We start from the raw sequence: 15,641 nt of genomic DNA on the forward strand, positions 1-15,641 counted from the left end.
GAACTGTGTGATCTCACACAACTGTCGACCATCTGTCAATCACAACTTGATGAAAATCTGCTTATACAAACTATACTTGGAGGGTGGAATAACATTTAGTCCGTATTATGTATTTTTTTTTAATCATCATGTAATGTTATCTATTTTATATTTTGTTTGAATATATCATCACTGTGTAATGAGCGTATGCTTGATAAGTTAATGTACCAGATGGCACTCTGCTTTCATTAGGTGGACAAGTTATTTTATTAGTACTTGATCCTCCCAGAATGCAGAAAGTCTTCTGCTAATGCTACCTGTAAGACATAATGACAGAGGTTCTCCTTTTGGGCTGTTGTCGTCCTCTTTGCTCCCCATTTCAACACTCTGCAGCTCAGTCTTCAGCCACCAGTATGACCTGCTATGACAAAAGGAGGTACTGCCAGCACAGCTAGCTGGAATTTAGTAAGTAATTATATGTTATTTGTGAATATCAAACTAATTTATATAAAGTTACAAATGTATTAGAACTGTATGTCATGTGTACGTCAAGCTGCTCTGTACAGATGTTTGGTTGAAAAGGTGTTTGTAAAGTGCTTGTGCTTAAAATGTATCCACACTCTTCCCTACTGGAAGAGAACAGAAATGTACATGCACTATTGCAACTGTTTAAATGTATATGTTAACAGAGGAAACTAGAGAGTTAACCTCAGTCCAGCAAACTTTAGAAAAATATTCTAAATCAAGAATTAATTCCTAGCTTTGCCTCTAACTATGTATCCATTCAAAGTAATGTCACTACTCTCCCTACTAAGCTTTATGATAGGTTTATATCTTCTCTCTGCTTATGAAAATCAACACTACTTATGATCTCACTACCCAAAATATCAAACCACCCCATTTGTATCAAATACAGCTGGACAACCCCTAATTTATCCAATACCCAACTCCTTAAACACAGCTTACCATCAGCTTATTAAACCTAGATACACCAGTTCAAAATCTAAACAGTATCAAAAACTTATAAACACATTTTTGAAACTTAGTATGAACTTACGATATAACCTCACAAAGGATGGTGACATTCACCCCAACCCTGGCCCTAATGCTACTGATAGCCCCACCTCAGGTGGTGATAAGCCTATCAAAGTGCTATCTATCAATAGATCCTCCAACTCCCTTCTGATCTGCCATCTAAATGTTAGTAGCATAAATAACAAAGTACATGTAACTTACATGCCCTCCTAGAACTCCATTCCCCCGAAATATTATGCTTAACTGAAACCTGGCTAAAACCAGGAACCCCAGACAATGAAGTTCTACCACCTGGGTATAATATACTCAGACTTGACTGGACCACTAAGAAGGGAGGTGGGATAGCAGTACTCTATAAATCTACACTAAATGTTGAAATAGATCCCATACAACCACCCCAGGTCAACAAAGCAGAAATACTTTCCACTAAACTCCAGATTAATAAAAACAAAAGCATAAATATTGTCTGCATATATATATTCCCCCAGGGAATAATGCCAGTACCTTAGAAGACCCTCTACTGGTTAGCAAATAACTACCCACAATAAACCGTAGCACTTGGAGATTTTAATATCGACTGGAATAACTGCTCCTCACAGTCACCTACCATGCTTGTGAATCTGTATGGATTTTCACAGATCATATCCACCCCCACAAGGATAGGAAAACAATCACAAAGAGAGTATACTACACTGGAGTCTAATCAATAGCCATTCCCATATGTGTACTTCTGGAACCTTCCCTGATGACCTCAGCAATCACTTTCTCACCTTTATTTGCAAACATAAAACCAATAACCAGCACCAGCCCCTCATATAGAACAGTAAGAAATAATAAGAACTTTAATCCTACCAGGTTTCAAGATGAACTCAAAACATGTAAATGGTCGGCCCATAAAAATATGCCCCTTGAAGAGGCTGTTGCCTACTTCAGCAATAAATTCCTCATCATCCTCAATTCTCATGCTCCTGCCCACTCAGCTAAGACCAAAACTAAAATCGCACCTTGGCTCTCTACAGAGACCAGATCTAAAATCAAACTCAGAAATCAGGCATGGAATAAATGGCGTGCCACAAAAACGGTTCTAGATCAAATTAAATTTCAGCAATTGAGGAACGACACTTACTAGACAAAAAAAAAAACTACTACTTCCAACTCCAACAGAGAAACCAAAATATTCCTAAAAGGTTCTGGGCAGGGATAAATAAACTTATGCACCCAGGTCATACCACTACCGCACCTCCTTCAGCCTCTACTGATAAATCACTAGAGGAAGTCACTAACACCTTCAATAGTTTCTTTACCGAGACTATCCAAACCCTAGCTAGCCAATTGCCCCTAAACTCCTATAGCACACAGGTAACTATTCCCAAAATTCAGTCATCCTTTAGCTTCCGCTTGTTAAAACCCACTACCCTAGCTGCTGATCTACTCCCTGCTGAATACTTGCAAAAAGCTGCAGAAGCTATAGCATACCCCATCTCTATTCTAATAAACCACTCTATGTCAGAAGCAAAAGTCTGCTCTATCTGGAAAATATCACGGGGTCTTACCCTTCCATAAAGGTGGAAGCTCTACTGAGTTGTCCAATTTTAGGCCCATACCTATCTTATCCCCACTTGCTAAAATTATGGAAAAATGCATCCAAAAACAACTTCTGTCCCATCTAATTCAGAATAATCTACTGGCCAACTCTTAGAATGGCTTTAGGCAACACTATAGTACCACCACAGCCCTACTCTCCTTCTGTAATACTATCAACCACAACAGGAACAATAGTAAATTATCCTCTGCCCTCTTCTTGGATGTATCAAAGGCTTTTGATATGGTCAGCCACCATCTACTTATCAAGACCCTGAAAACAATGTCACTGGGAGAACACTCTCTCCAATGGTTTCAGTCATGCCTGCATAATAGTCAACAAGCCATCCTATGGCATAACAAACTATCTAATCTCCTGCCCAACACATTGGGTGCTCCCCGGGGCTCTATTCTGGGACCTCTTCTGTTTTCAATATTTATTAATGACCTTCACACTGTTATTCCAAAGGTAAAGTGCATCCAATATGTGGACGACTCCACGTTGGTCTGCACTGCTACCTCCCAACTAGAGCTGCAGGCAATCACGCAGAGTTCCTTTAACCAAGTAGAAAACTGGTTTCCTGACCGCTGTCTTATTTTAAATCTCAGCAAAACAAAGCTCCTACTCTTCTCCCCCACCCACAGGTCCCCACTGTTATCCTTTTCCATCATGTCCAATAATGGAACCATAATCTCCCCAGACCTTCAAACTAAACTCCTAGGAGTTATTATCGACAACAGTCTTAAATTTGATGTGCACATCAGTAAAACTGTCAAAACCATTAACAAAAAACTTGGATCTCTATATAGGATAAAGGCTTTCCTAACCCCATCTACCAGAACTGCCATTGCCCGCTCCAATCTACTCTCTACCCTACTCTATGCCTCCCCTGTACTTACCAATTTAAATAAAACTGAATTTAACAAGCTCTCTAGCTGCTACAATCACATAGCTAGATTTGCCACTGACTTGCCCTATAGAACACACCACTGTATTAACCTAAGTAATCTTGGATGGCTAGAGCTACCCAGACTGTTTCAGTATAACCAGCTTATACTGGCTTATAAAGTACTCAAACAACCTGAAACGACATTAATGAAAAGCATTAAAAGATATTATCTATCCCCACCTTAATCTTAGAACACTACACTCTTCTAATAGACTAGTAGTTCAAACTATCAAATCCAGTAACTCTGCCGGAGACTCCCTGTCTGCCAGTTATGTTGGCAAAATTTGGAACTCTTTATCTGCTGACATTACCATAGATACATCCTTATCTTGCTTCAAGAAATGTCTCAAGCAGTATTTCAAATCTCAGTGGTTATGTCCATGCTCCAAGCCTGACTGATTGTTAGGCTTCAATTGTATACTTGTACTATTTTTTGGAGCCCCTTTGTTTTGTTGTTCTTTAATAAATGTTTCATGCATGACTTGTATCTATCCACAGACTTTGTAAACTGAGTTATTGTGCATTTTGTAAAGATGTTTGTGTAAATTCCTTTGGAGCTTTTCTCCCCGGGCCTGCGCTGAAAATGGACATGTATCCAGTCAGACATTCATAGTCAAAAAATGTAAAGTAAATAAATAAAATAAATTAAATCACTTTATAGGCTAGGCCATAAAGAAACTGTCTGTCAGGTTTCAGTGCAGCTAGAGTCACAAAGTCTGTACTAGGAAGCTTTCTGTATTGTCTTTGGGGTGAACTAATTGCTACTTTGAAAGCATGAAGTAATGCAATTGTTTTATGACTTCCAGCACCTCCCAAAGATCTGAGCAAAAGCCCTTGTCCATGTATTTTACAGGTAGATGCTAAATGCTATGAGCTGCCAGCAGTGGGGGTTTGCATGAGAACTAGAAGTCAGATGACCAGAAATTGTCATTCTGCAAACTATCCTAGCAGTAGTATTTTAGATGTTATTTTGAGAAGTCTCTCAGTGAGACAGGACATTATGCATTCTGTCTTGGAACTGACAACAACAACAAGAACTATTCATCACATCTGCCTTGCTCTAAGTATGTTTTTAGGGTATAGTAACTCTCCTCTGATACAGTCAGGAATATAGCAAAGCTTACTTTAGATTTTGTTTTTCTTTATTTTTGTGAGCCTGTACTGCATTGTTATTTAAATATTTTGTGTGATTTCTGAACTCTGATGTCACTGTGAGTATATATTTAGTAGTGTCGTCTTCATTGTGGCTGATCTGTGTAGAGATATTTGAGTTTTGAGAGTACTTGCATATTTATTTGGTGAGATTGTGTGGGCCACTCCTAATAGCCTTGCTCTTGGTCAAACTACCATTTGTATTGGTATTAATATTACACAGTAAAATTGAACACCCATTGTAATGGGTCCTAAAGTAGCAGATAAGGAGTGACTGGTGGCAGCAGTAACTACCTTATAGTCTGGGCAGAAGGGGGCATAGCTAGTAAACCTGTGCCAGCCTTTCCCAGAGGTGTGTGTGTGTGTGTGTGTGTGTGTGTGTGTGTGTGTGTGTGTGTGTGTGTGTGTGTGTGTGTGTGTGTGTGTGTCAGCTACTTGGGCAGGGACAAGAAGCACTGGCTGGACAGAGAGGGTGATGGAGATCTTAGCTTGGTCACTCAGCTGAGATCTCAACTATATACCTGTGCCAGTGTGGAGTCTTATTGGGGATCTGGAGAAAGAGGGAGAAACCATCCCCGGACTGACTGTGGTCTCTTGTGTGCTCTTAAGGGAAATTGCACTTGATGCAGAGAGCTACATCTGTAAATACTGTGTGTATGTGTACCTGTTGTCCTGCCAGTGAATGTCCCCCCACAGGTGCCAGTGGTGAGGATTGAGGCTCCTTGATTACTGGTTGGTAGTGTGGGTCATCACACCTGCAACTAAATTCCATATAGGAAAATTCTAAATAAAAATCAACCCGTTCAGGGCAAAAGTTATGACAACTCATTATGAATCTTTTTAAATCATATACTCAGTAGTGTCCCACCTGTTAGCAGCTTAAAACATGCTTGTAGAAAAAAAGGCAACACTATCAAAGCAAAAATTATCTGTCTTCAAGTCAGTTTTTGCTTTATGGAGCAGAAGCATGGACTCTGTTGAAAACCAGCATCTAAATATTGGAGTCTTTTCAAATACACTGTCTCAGTTCCGTTGTAAACATCCATTTAAAAAGCCTTCAGAGAAGGAATGACATACCAGTGATGTGCAGCCAGCTTACACTAGGGTTAAAAACAGCAATTTGCACTGGTGTGGACAACTAATGCTGTGAACACCAGTCATTTCCAAGTAAGCTGTACATGCACAAAGGCTCACAATTAGAAAGCTCTGAAAAATGGCACTAAAGAAAATTTAGATTAATCAGGTTGTGGAAGACTGATGTCGCATATCTGTGACTACAGCTGATGCAGTGGCCTTGACCAGAATCTGGAGCCAGGACAGAGACATTTGTGATTCTATCTCTTTGGCATCTGCAGCGAAGAAGGCTGTACTTTATCAACTCTTACAGCGTTAATTACAAATAGTGATATGCACACCTCAGTTAATCTGCTGCAAAGGCCCATGATTCAGTGCTGCTGACCTTTCAGGTTGGTGATATGCAAAACTGTGACTCAACAGTGTTACAGTATCCTTTCACTCCCACTTCCTCAATTTTCTCTGAGTATAGGTGGATTGGAATAGGCACTCAGTCACTCCTTTCCATTTTCCTTCTCTGCCATCTGCTCACACACCTCCTTTCCTCAAGGTTTAGAAGCTGCCTGGAGAGGTACTTTTGGTGGGTCTTGTTATTGTGGCTCGTACTGCTGGAGTGCAGGTCCCCCAGGGAGAGTTGTGTTTTGGCATCCTTGTGCAGGATTCTTCTAGCCAGGTCAAGAAAGATCAGGAGACTGTCTGAATGACATTCCTTTATACCACTAATACACTGAGATTTTAGTGAGAGGTAATCCACCAGACCAGTATGAGGACACTAAATAACTCTGGATGTGTGTCCATCTGTTAGACATCATTAGACATCTGGAGCCCTGAATCGAAATAGCCAACACTTTGAAACAGTGAATATACTTGAATGTCTGTAATTATAGCATGCACTTTCCCAGAAGGACTTGGTAGTCTTCTTCTGAAACGAACTGTTTAGTTTTCTTGTAAACAATCTGATCACATCACAGTATTTTTCTTGCAGATAATCAGAACAGTGAAGTGTTTTTGGCGATAATGGAGAAGACTGGAATGAGCCTAACTCACGTCTATGAAAATGAACGCAAGTTATGCTCAGTCTAGTGTTCTCCTTTAATGCTAGTTAGTTTACTGGGGCAGTAGTACATTGATCACAGTACAGTAGACCATATGCAGGCAGGTCTTGTTTCAGTTAATTTTCAGACACAGTTCTATAGTTGCCGTACAAAATTGCATTTTGTTATTTGCAGCACCGACTATTGTCATAGTTCTTTAATCTCTTGTTTAAGACTCAAGAGCAAGGCCAAACATAATGAGAGGCAGAGGCTTCATATCAGGGCCAATTTAAATGCTGCTGTCATTTAATAGAGACATTTGATAGACTAACAAGATGTGCATTAACATATTTTCTGTAGAAGACCAGAACGCAAATGAGTTCAGTGACAGTACTCTTCAATGGAAACACAGCTTTTTATGAGGCACAGAGCAAATTATATAAGGTGAAATCGGAGACAATTCAGAGTTTTGATTTGGTATTTTCAGTTAAGATGCCAGGTCTTTGTAACTATAAATGTTCTTCGTGTTTCACTGTTGCAGTCATCACATTTGGGTTATCCTTGCTGGGGTAGCCCTCGGCCGGCCTGAATACCAGAGACTTGGTATTTCTGCATCGGTTGCTGTGGCTTGAATACTGACGTCAGGTCATCAGTGGTATAAAGGAAGGCAGCCGACACCATTACATCAGTCTTTCTTGCTGTGGAGCCCGAAGCAGTTCGCATGAGTGCCGGTTGGCCATTACCTGAGTTTCGTTTCCAAATTGAAGTTGAAATCTTCGAAAGCTAAGTACCCCGTTGGGGATCCTTTTTTCTTGCACTAACCAGTGTCAGAAAAAGTTAATAATTGTCTTGCCTGTGGAAAACAAGTACCACATCGGGACTTCCACTCCTACTGCGTCACTTGTCTAGGCCCAGACCACGACGTCCCTCGTTGTCGGTTCTGTGCTTTAACGCCAGAACTATTCATCGTCGGGCCCTTATTGTAGCCAGATATTTCTGTTTACAGTCCTCGAATTCTGATATGGCTTCTGTAAGCCATCCGACAGCAGACCTTCCGAAAAAATGTAAAGATAAAGACAGAGACAGACCACACAGGACTAAACCTTCTGACGATGCTACCGCCAAGCTGGTTGTCAGTCCTCCGGAATTCAGTGAGGTGCTTTCGCAGCCCCTGATGCCCTCTTCAGTTAATTCGAGACCCTTTCGGGGTCTGGTATGCAGCAGAACTCTCCTTTGTCTCTACCTTGGATGGGTCCGGAGCTGCTGTGCAGGCACCGGCTTAGTCCTTCACAACACCGAATACAGACATAAACCGACACTTTATTTCACAGCTGCCGTTTTTTCTAAAACAACCGAGTTCCTTAGGCCCAGGGGTTGAACCACCCCCAAGAAACTGACTTCCAGACATTCTTTGGCGCCTGCTCCCTTGCCTCAGTCACAAATGCTTAAAATGGCAGAGGACCTTATCATGCTGATTAGGGGAAGCCAAGCCACTCCCTAAAAAGAGAAAGAGATCTGTCTCCAGAAGTTTTGTCTGAACAAGAGTCATATGAATCTGATGCATCTGACTATGAAGACATGGAGCCCCTCCCTACATATGAAGATTCTGATGAAGAGGAATGTATTCCCTCAGTCTCTCCCCAGAGGATTTTTCCTTTGGGGAAACCCTGCATACTTTAAGGGAGCATTTCATATGGGAGAGTCAATACTACCCACAGTCTAAAAAGAGACTCTGAGAGTTCCTGGACCTTCCATAGCACAGGCCCTTAGACATCCCCCCAGTCCTAGATGTGGTGGATGATGTCTTCCTTGAATCCAGCTTGACTCCAGATGCCCTCCCTCCTGCTCCCAGAAAGCCAGACTAATACTACAGAGTCCCTGACTGTCACAACTATCTCTCTAAAAACCCAACAGTGGACCCTGAGGTCATTACTCAAGGCCCAAAAGGGTTTAAAGCTACTTCAGCTAAGAATCCCACCCCCTCAGACAGGGATTCCAGAGCACTGGACAGATGGGGTAAAAAAGTATACACTTCAGCTACTCTTGCTATCAGGGCACTAAATTGTCCGTTCCATATGCTTAAATATCAACAACATACCTTGGAGCTCCTTAAATTAAAAAAAATTCATCCTTTCCTGCATGGGCAGAATCTATAGATTTACAGGAATTAATGCACTCTGCTGGTCAAGTAACTAAACACACATTGCACTGCAATTTTGACGTCCTAGAAGCTTCTTGCAGGGCAGCAGTCACTGGATCTGTCATTAGAAGACATGCATGGCTTAAGGAGCAACCCCTGCCAGACCATGTCAAATCAAAATTGTTGGATGCACCCTTGCACAAAGATAACTTATTTGGTGCTAAAGCAGAAGAGGTGTTAAAAAGATGGAAGAAAAATCAAAATCTATACAGACTGTTAAAGATTTCTTACAGGTACAGCCCTCTAGGTTCAGCAGGCATTTTCCTTCCAAGCACTGGTCCTTTCCTGCACCTAGTAAACAGGGCCAGCCTAGGCCCCGTGGAAACAGACCTCCAAGACAGCAGTCCCATGGGTTGCAGAGATCTAAGCAGTGGACTGCCTCCACTTCAAAACCAGGCAGTTCTAAGCCACCTCCTTATGGTAAAAACTCACAATGACCCCTCCCTACCTCGCCTCTGCCCACCATCACATACCCCTAAGAGGAAAACTCTCCTTTCATTGAAGCACTTGGGCCACCATTACCAAGGACCAGTGGGTTCTGAACACTGTATCTCAGGGGTACAAATTCTCCTTCTACGCACTTCCAACCCCAAAAGGGTTCCCTGCTCTACCACCAAATCAGTGGGCAGAGGCTCAAAAGCAAATCCATACCCTGCTGTCCTTGGGAGCAGTAGAACTCGTTCCTGCAGAGTAGATAGGTCAAGGCTTCTACTCCAGACTTTTTCTGGTAGGCAGAAAAGAGGGCACCTGGCACCCCATCCTCTATCTATCCATTCTAAACACCTTCCTGGTGATCCCAAAATTCAGAATGCTCACCCTCCAGCAGCTGCTACCCATGCTGTCCAAGGATGCTTGGCTAGTCATCCTGGACCTAAAAGAGGCCTACCGCCAGATTCCCATCACGGAGTCCGGCAGAAAATAACTTTGCTTCAGAGCAGGATCTCAACACTTTCAGTTCTCTGCACTTCCCTTGGCTTATCTAATGCTCCCAATTTTTTCACAAAATGCCTGGCTCCGGCCATTGCTTTTTACAGACAAAGAAATATTCAAATTTACCCATACTTAGATGACTGCCTTATGCAGGCAGACAGCCAGGAAAAGCTGCTCAAAGACCTGGCCTTTGTAAAGGACCTACTAACCTCCTTAGGGTACACAATCAACGAAAAGAAATCCAAAAAGATACCCACAAAAGGATCATCTTCCTGGGAGCAAGTCTGGACATAGGATCCCAGATGGCATGCCTAACTCCAGAGAAACAAGGTTTCCTATCAGCTTACTTATCTCAACTGGCCACCAGGTCCCAGCTTTATGCAAGGGAAATCCTGCAAGCCCTGGGGTTCATAACATCTTGCATACTCCTTATTCCATATGCCAGACTGCAAATGAGGAAACTTTAATTGTACCTAAAGAGCCTTTGGTGTCAACACTCTCAAGATCTGGAAACTGTTTTACCTATTATTCTTTACCTGAGGGAGGAATTTCTTTGGTGGGCAACAGCCTGCTCCCACAACAAGGGACTGCCCTTCTCCCCACACCCTGCCACCCAGACACTCACCACAGACACATCAGACTACGTTTGGGTTGCACACCTGGACAGCAGATGCATACAGGGCCAATGGAACCCCCAGCAGCTCCCCCTGCACATCAGTCTAAAAGAGATGATGGCTGTGCAGCAAGTCTTGATAGCTTTCAAACCCCTTCTCTCTCCAGGTGTTCTCCTAATCTAAACAGACAGCACCACAGTGATGTGGTACATCAGCAAGCAGGGAGGGACTCACTCCTACCTGCTGTGTAGGCTGGCCATGGCCCTTTGGTTCACAGCCTCTTCCATGCATCTACACCTATTAGCACAATACCTGCCAGGCTCTCTCAACTCCCTGCCAGACCAATTAAGCAGAAAACTGTTGGACCCCCACGAGTGTCAGCTCAACAGAAACACCTTCTTACTAATAACTCAGAAATGGGGAACCCCGGAGTTCGACCTCTTTGCCTCCCACACCAGCTCGACAAATTCTGCACCAGGAAGCATCACTGCATGGAACAGAAAGTAGATGCCATGTCCTTCCCCTGAGTAAACCTCTCGGTCTCTGCCTTTCCTCCCCTACTTCTCATTCCCAAGGTACTGATCAAAATAAGGGAGGAAAAACCAAGGACCATTCTTATAGCTCCAGACTGGCCCAGACAGTACTGTTACCCCTTGCTGCGCAGCCTGTCCCCATGGAATCTTCCTCAGATTTCCAACCTCCTAACCCAAAGGGAAGGGGAATTCATGCACTCCCAATTGCAGACACTCAATTTGGCAACTTGGCTTATATCCTGAACCCTGACCAGTCTGCCCTCCTTTGTAAACAGGTTCTGGATGTTATCCGAGAGGCCAGACGCCCTAGCACTAGAAAGTCTTATGCAGTTAAATGGAAAAGGTTCTGCACCTGGATCCAGGCTAAGGGGGCCAGTATGGCACAGCCCTCCATCCCTCTCATCCTGGATTACTTAGCTGACCTACTACACAGTGGTCTCTTTCTACTCTGTAAAAATTCATGCCTCTGCTATTTTCGCTCATTTTCCCACCGAGCAGCCTCTTTTTTCACATCCTCTGATCAGGCAGTTCCTCAGAGGGGCTAACAACTTGAGGCCCCCCCAGAAGGGCACCAGCACCAGCTTGGGACATTAACTTTATCTTGGAAAAACTCACCCTGCCTCCATTCGAACCACCTTCTTCTGCAGAACTAAAATTTCTCTCCTGGAAGACGGCCTTCCTTCTGGCCATCACTTCAGCCAGAAGAATCTCTGAACTGCAAGCACTCATGGCAGTGGAACTCTTCATCATGTTCCATTCAGACAGGGTATCCCACAGAACTAATCCATCGTTCATGCCCAAGGTGGTGTCCAGTGTGGCTGTCACCCAATCCATCCATTTGCCCAACTTCTTTCCTAACCCTCAAAAACAAAGGGGAAAGGATTCTGCACTCTCTAGATGTGCACAAACAGCTCAGATACTATCTGGACAGGACTAAACCCTTCAGAAAATCTGATCAACTCCTAGTTAGCTTTGCTTCACGGGCAGAGGGCAAAGCCATCTCCAAACAAACCACTTCCAAATGGATAGCACACTGCATCCATTTCTGCTACAAACAGCATGACAAGCCTCCTCTCAAGGGGGTCAGGACCCACTCCACCAGAGCAGTCTCCACCTCTCCAGCATTCCTCAGAGGAGTCCCCACCAGGGACATCCTGGAGGCTGCCACCTGGACATCTGTTCACAACTTTACCAAACATTACCACCTGCCTCTCTTTTTTAAATCCAGGACAGGTTTTGCCTCTGCAGTCCTGCAGGGCATCCTAGCCAGCCTCTAGCTTCCTTGACTGCCTCCACCCATTTCCTCAGCTTTTGGAATCTACCCAAATGTGATGACTGCAACAGTGAAACACAAAGAACATAGTACAGTTGTGTACACTTCCCATAAATGTAGATGTTCGAGTATCTTCACTGTTGCAGTCCTGGTTTCCCTCCCTCCTTCCCCCTTTTTCTATTTGTTACCTTTCTTCCTTGTTGTTCTCCTTTCCTTACAACGGACATATTGGTATTTTTTTTTCCACTGGTGGGGTCCTGCCACCAGAGCCTGTCCTCCTACTTTGGGGGCTCCTGACCAGTTAGGGCAAGAAAAACTGATGTAATGGCATCGGCTTTCTTCCTTTATACCACTGACGACCTGACTTCAGTCTTCAGGCAACACCAACCAATGCAGAAATACTAAGTCTCTGGTATTCAGGCCGGCAGAGGGCTACCCCAGCAGGGATAACCCAAATGTGATGACTGTAACAGTGAAGACACTCGAATATCTACATTTATGGTAAGTGTACACAACTGTACTTCATGTGACAATAACTTGTGGATAATCTTCACTGGATTCTCACAGCATTGTGAGTTTCCTGGAGTAAAATTTATGGGGGGAGGGATAATGGAGAACAGTGGGCTGAGAATTACAGTGTCTTTAAGATCGTGATTTAAAAATGTTACAGTAGCAATGTACAGGTGTACAACTACGCTTCTCCTGTAACACTTCATCTGTTACATAAAAACACTATTTCAGTCCAGTTTTCTCCATTATTGCTGCGTTTTCTCCAGACCTTTGGTGTTCATTGATCCTTTAATTTAGTGTCCCTAGGGTCAGTGACTTAAGAAAGATGAGTTTCCTTTACTTCTGGAATGCTTCTTCTTTTAGGTGTTTTCCTGTCATTTAGCACATTACTTCATGTTTCTTTCTACCCATGTACTCCAGTAGCTGTAGACATAACTAGTATGCCCCTGCAGACATGGTAACCCAAAATTCTGATGAAAGATATAAGACAGCATAGCTTGGGTGTAACTGTAGGTTAACTCTACTGTAGAGGACCTTCTTGAATGTAGTTGGTAATGCTGAGTACTCCTATATATATATTTTTAACTTTTGTCTCTTTGGAGTTGATAACCCTTTTCAGCCTTACTCCCAAACTAGAGCATTTGGTAGCATACGAGCCATGAGACTCTCCCCAAGCATGTTTCTGAGTTTGGGATCATTCCTTCATTCTCGAGTAACCTGTTTAAATCATTTCTAGGTCACTTAGGAGCCAGAGCCCATCCCAGCGCTCAGTGGGTGCATGGCAGTGAAACCGATTCAGAAAAGGTCAGCAGCTTGACCTAGATGTAGCTTTAGTCAGTCAGTATGCATTTTGCTGTACTGTTTAACAGACTTGAAGTCTGCAGTGTCACATTACATTATTTGGCCTTTCTTGGCCCTCCCTATATAAGGCAGCTGTTGTAAAAGAGAATGTAGATGGGTGGAAAAGTATCCTCTTTTTCTGTGCATTGCCTGCTTTTTACTGTTGCAGCCTGGGTGGTGAAACCTTAACTTCCCACATGGAGTAGCAGTATCCACTTATGTGTTAGAGAGGTGTCTTGATCAATAGTAAAACATCTGTACATTTGTCTCTTTATCCAGTATCCTTTCCTTCAGAAATCACTGTAACCTAGATCTGATCTTTGAATTATGGCAGGATTGTCCTTTAAGCTCTGGTGTCACATTATTTTCAATGCCTTTTTCTTCCATACCATTCTGCTCACAGTGGTAATATTTAATGTTGCCTGTTAATTGATTGTCCTAAGTGTCTCTCCACTTTGCTTGTGTAACTGCTTGAGCCCTATTTGTCTTGTTACCCGCTGACTGAGACTGCCGTGAGGAACGGAATAGGCTGCCTGATGTACGACAATTTAAACATGCTCCAGTCTGCCGTTATTCCCCCTCCTTTCTTCCCCATTGAAAAGACACAGGTTGACTGAGGATCTTCTATTTTTGGCATGTGAACATTTTTATTGAAGCCATTTCTCTTATCCTTCATCAGACGTCTGTTCTATAGCACAAATATGAAAGCTGGAGAGGAAGGCTCTCTATCCCTTTTAGATCACCATATGTCTGTTAGTCATGCTAACAAAAGGATATTTGTAGCCTTAATATGGGAGCTGTGTTTTGAGTACTGTTGTAAGAATGCCGTCTGCAGAAAAATGTTTTATATTAATTACTTGTTTACTGAAATATAGTGTTTCATTATTAGCTTGTTTGAGTCTGCATTTTCTGATTATCTCTTCCATCTGTCAAGAAATTTAAATTTTAGGTCATCATTACGGAAATTATTCTGTTAAGATGAGAGTCATCTACATTCCGCAGGCAAAATCCTGTTTGAAATAATTAATTGCATTTTTTCTGAAGTTGCGCATACTGTGAAGTTGATGAATATCCATGATTATTTCAAACACACAACAAAGTATAAAACAGAACTGTGACTATCTTTTGATAATAGTAAAATATTACTCTACTTATTAATGTAATTGTTTTACCATTTTTTGTAGATTAGTTTGCAAGTTTACCTACGTAGCAGATAACCATTTTTCTTATGAGAGTTTTTATTTTTCCAGCGTTACCGTTTTTGAAGAATACCGTTATTCTGCTGTATCCCTTTGCACTTCTCATCCTGTTGTATGTGCTTTCCTTAGCATTAAGATGGAACTTCACCAGCGGACTCTGCTCATTCTATCAGTTTCGAGCATTGTAAATACTTATGGCACCTTATATATAATCAGAACTGCTCCACAGGCATTTCTTTTTGTACATATGTATATATTTTGTACTGCAGATAGTACAGGGGTATTATATTGGTTGTAAAAATCTGACAAACCTAACTTTGTGTTTTGATGGATTACTATAAAGTGTTAAAACCAGGAATACACCATATGGGTGTTGACAGTGGCAGTACATTCCTGGAAATTTTGTACATTTCTGTAATAAATATTTTTAAACAACTGACAATATGAGTTTTGTGGTATTATACTTTTTTATAGTTTAATAATTTTACAATTTGCTTGTGATCCTGAACTGGGCAAAAGGGGGAGGGGATCAATGAATGTGTAAATTTTACTCTTTGAAGGATCAGGCAGCAACAGCAAAAACAAAAAAAAAATGAAATATTGTTCAACTCTTGCATCCATTTTTTCTGCCTGTATATACTTTGCTGTAGTTATACTGCGGTGGTGGTGCTGCGGTAGCGTTGTCGCCTCATAGCAAGACGTTGTCCCGTTCAATTCTCAGCTAGAACGTCTTCTGT

General features: G+C 42.3%; 1 protein-coding gene across 2 annotated transcripts in view; it reads left to right on the plus strand.

The window, feature by feature from the left end:
- UNC50 (unc-50 inner nuclear membrane RNA binding protein) overlaps positions 1-15,346 on the plus strand; it is a 272,685-nt gene extending 257,339 nt beyond the window's left edge. For both annotated transcript variants that reach the window (XM_044072188.1, XM_044072187.1), the window contains exon 6: positions 14,956-15,346. In XM_044072188.1, the coding sequence (XP_043928123.1) occupies positions 14,956-15,092 (137 nt within the window). In that variant the 3' untranslated portion in view covers positions 15,093-15,346. The remainder of the gene's footprint in view (positions 1-14,955) is intronic.
- Positions 15,347-15,641: the final 295 nt, after the last annotated feature.

Source organism: Protopterus annectens, chromosome 5.part0 (genome assembly GCF_019279795.1).
Source record: "Protopterus annectens isolate FY-2018-M chromosome 5.part0, PAN1.0, whole genome shotgun sequence".
Lineage (NCBI taxonomy): Eukaryota > Metazoa > Chordata > Ceratodontiformes > Protopteridae > Protopterus > Protopterus annectens.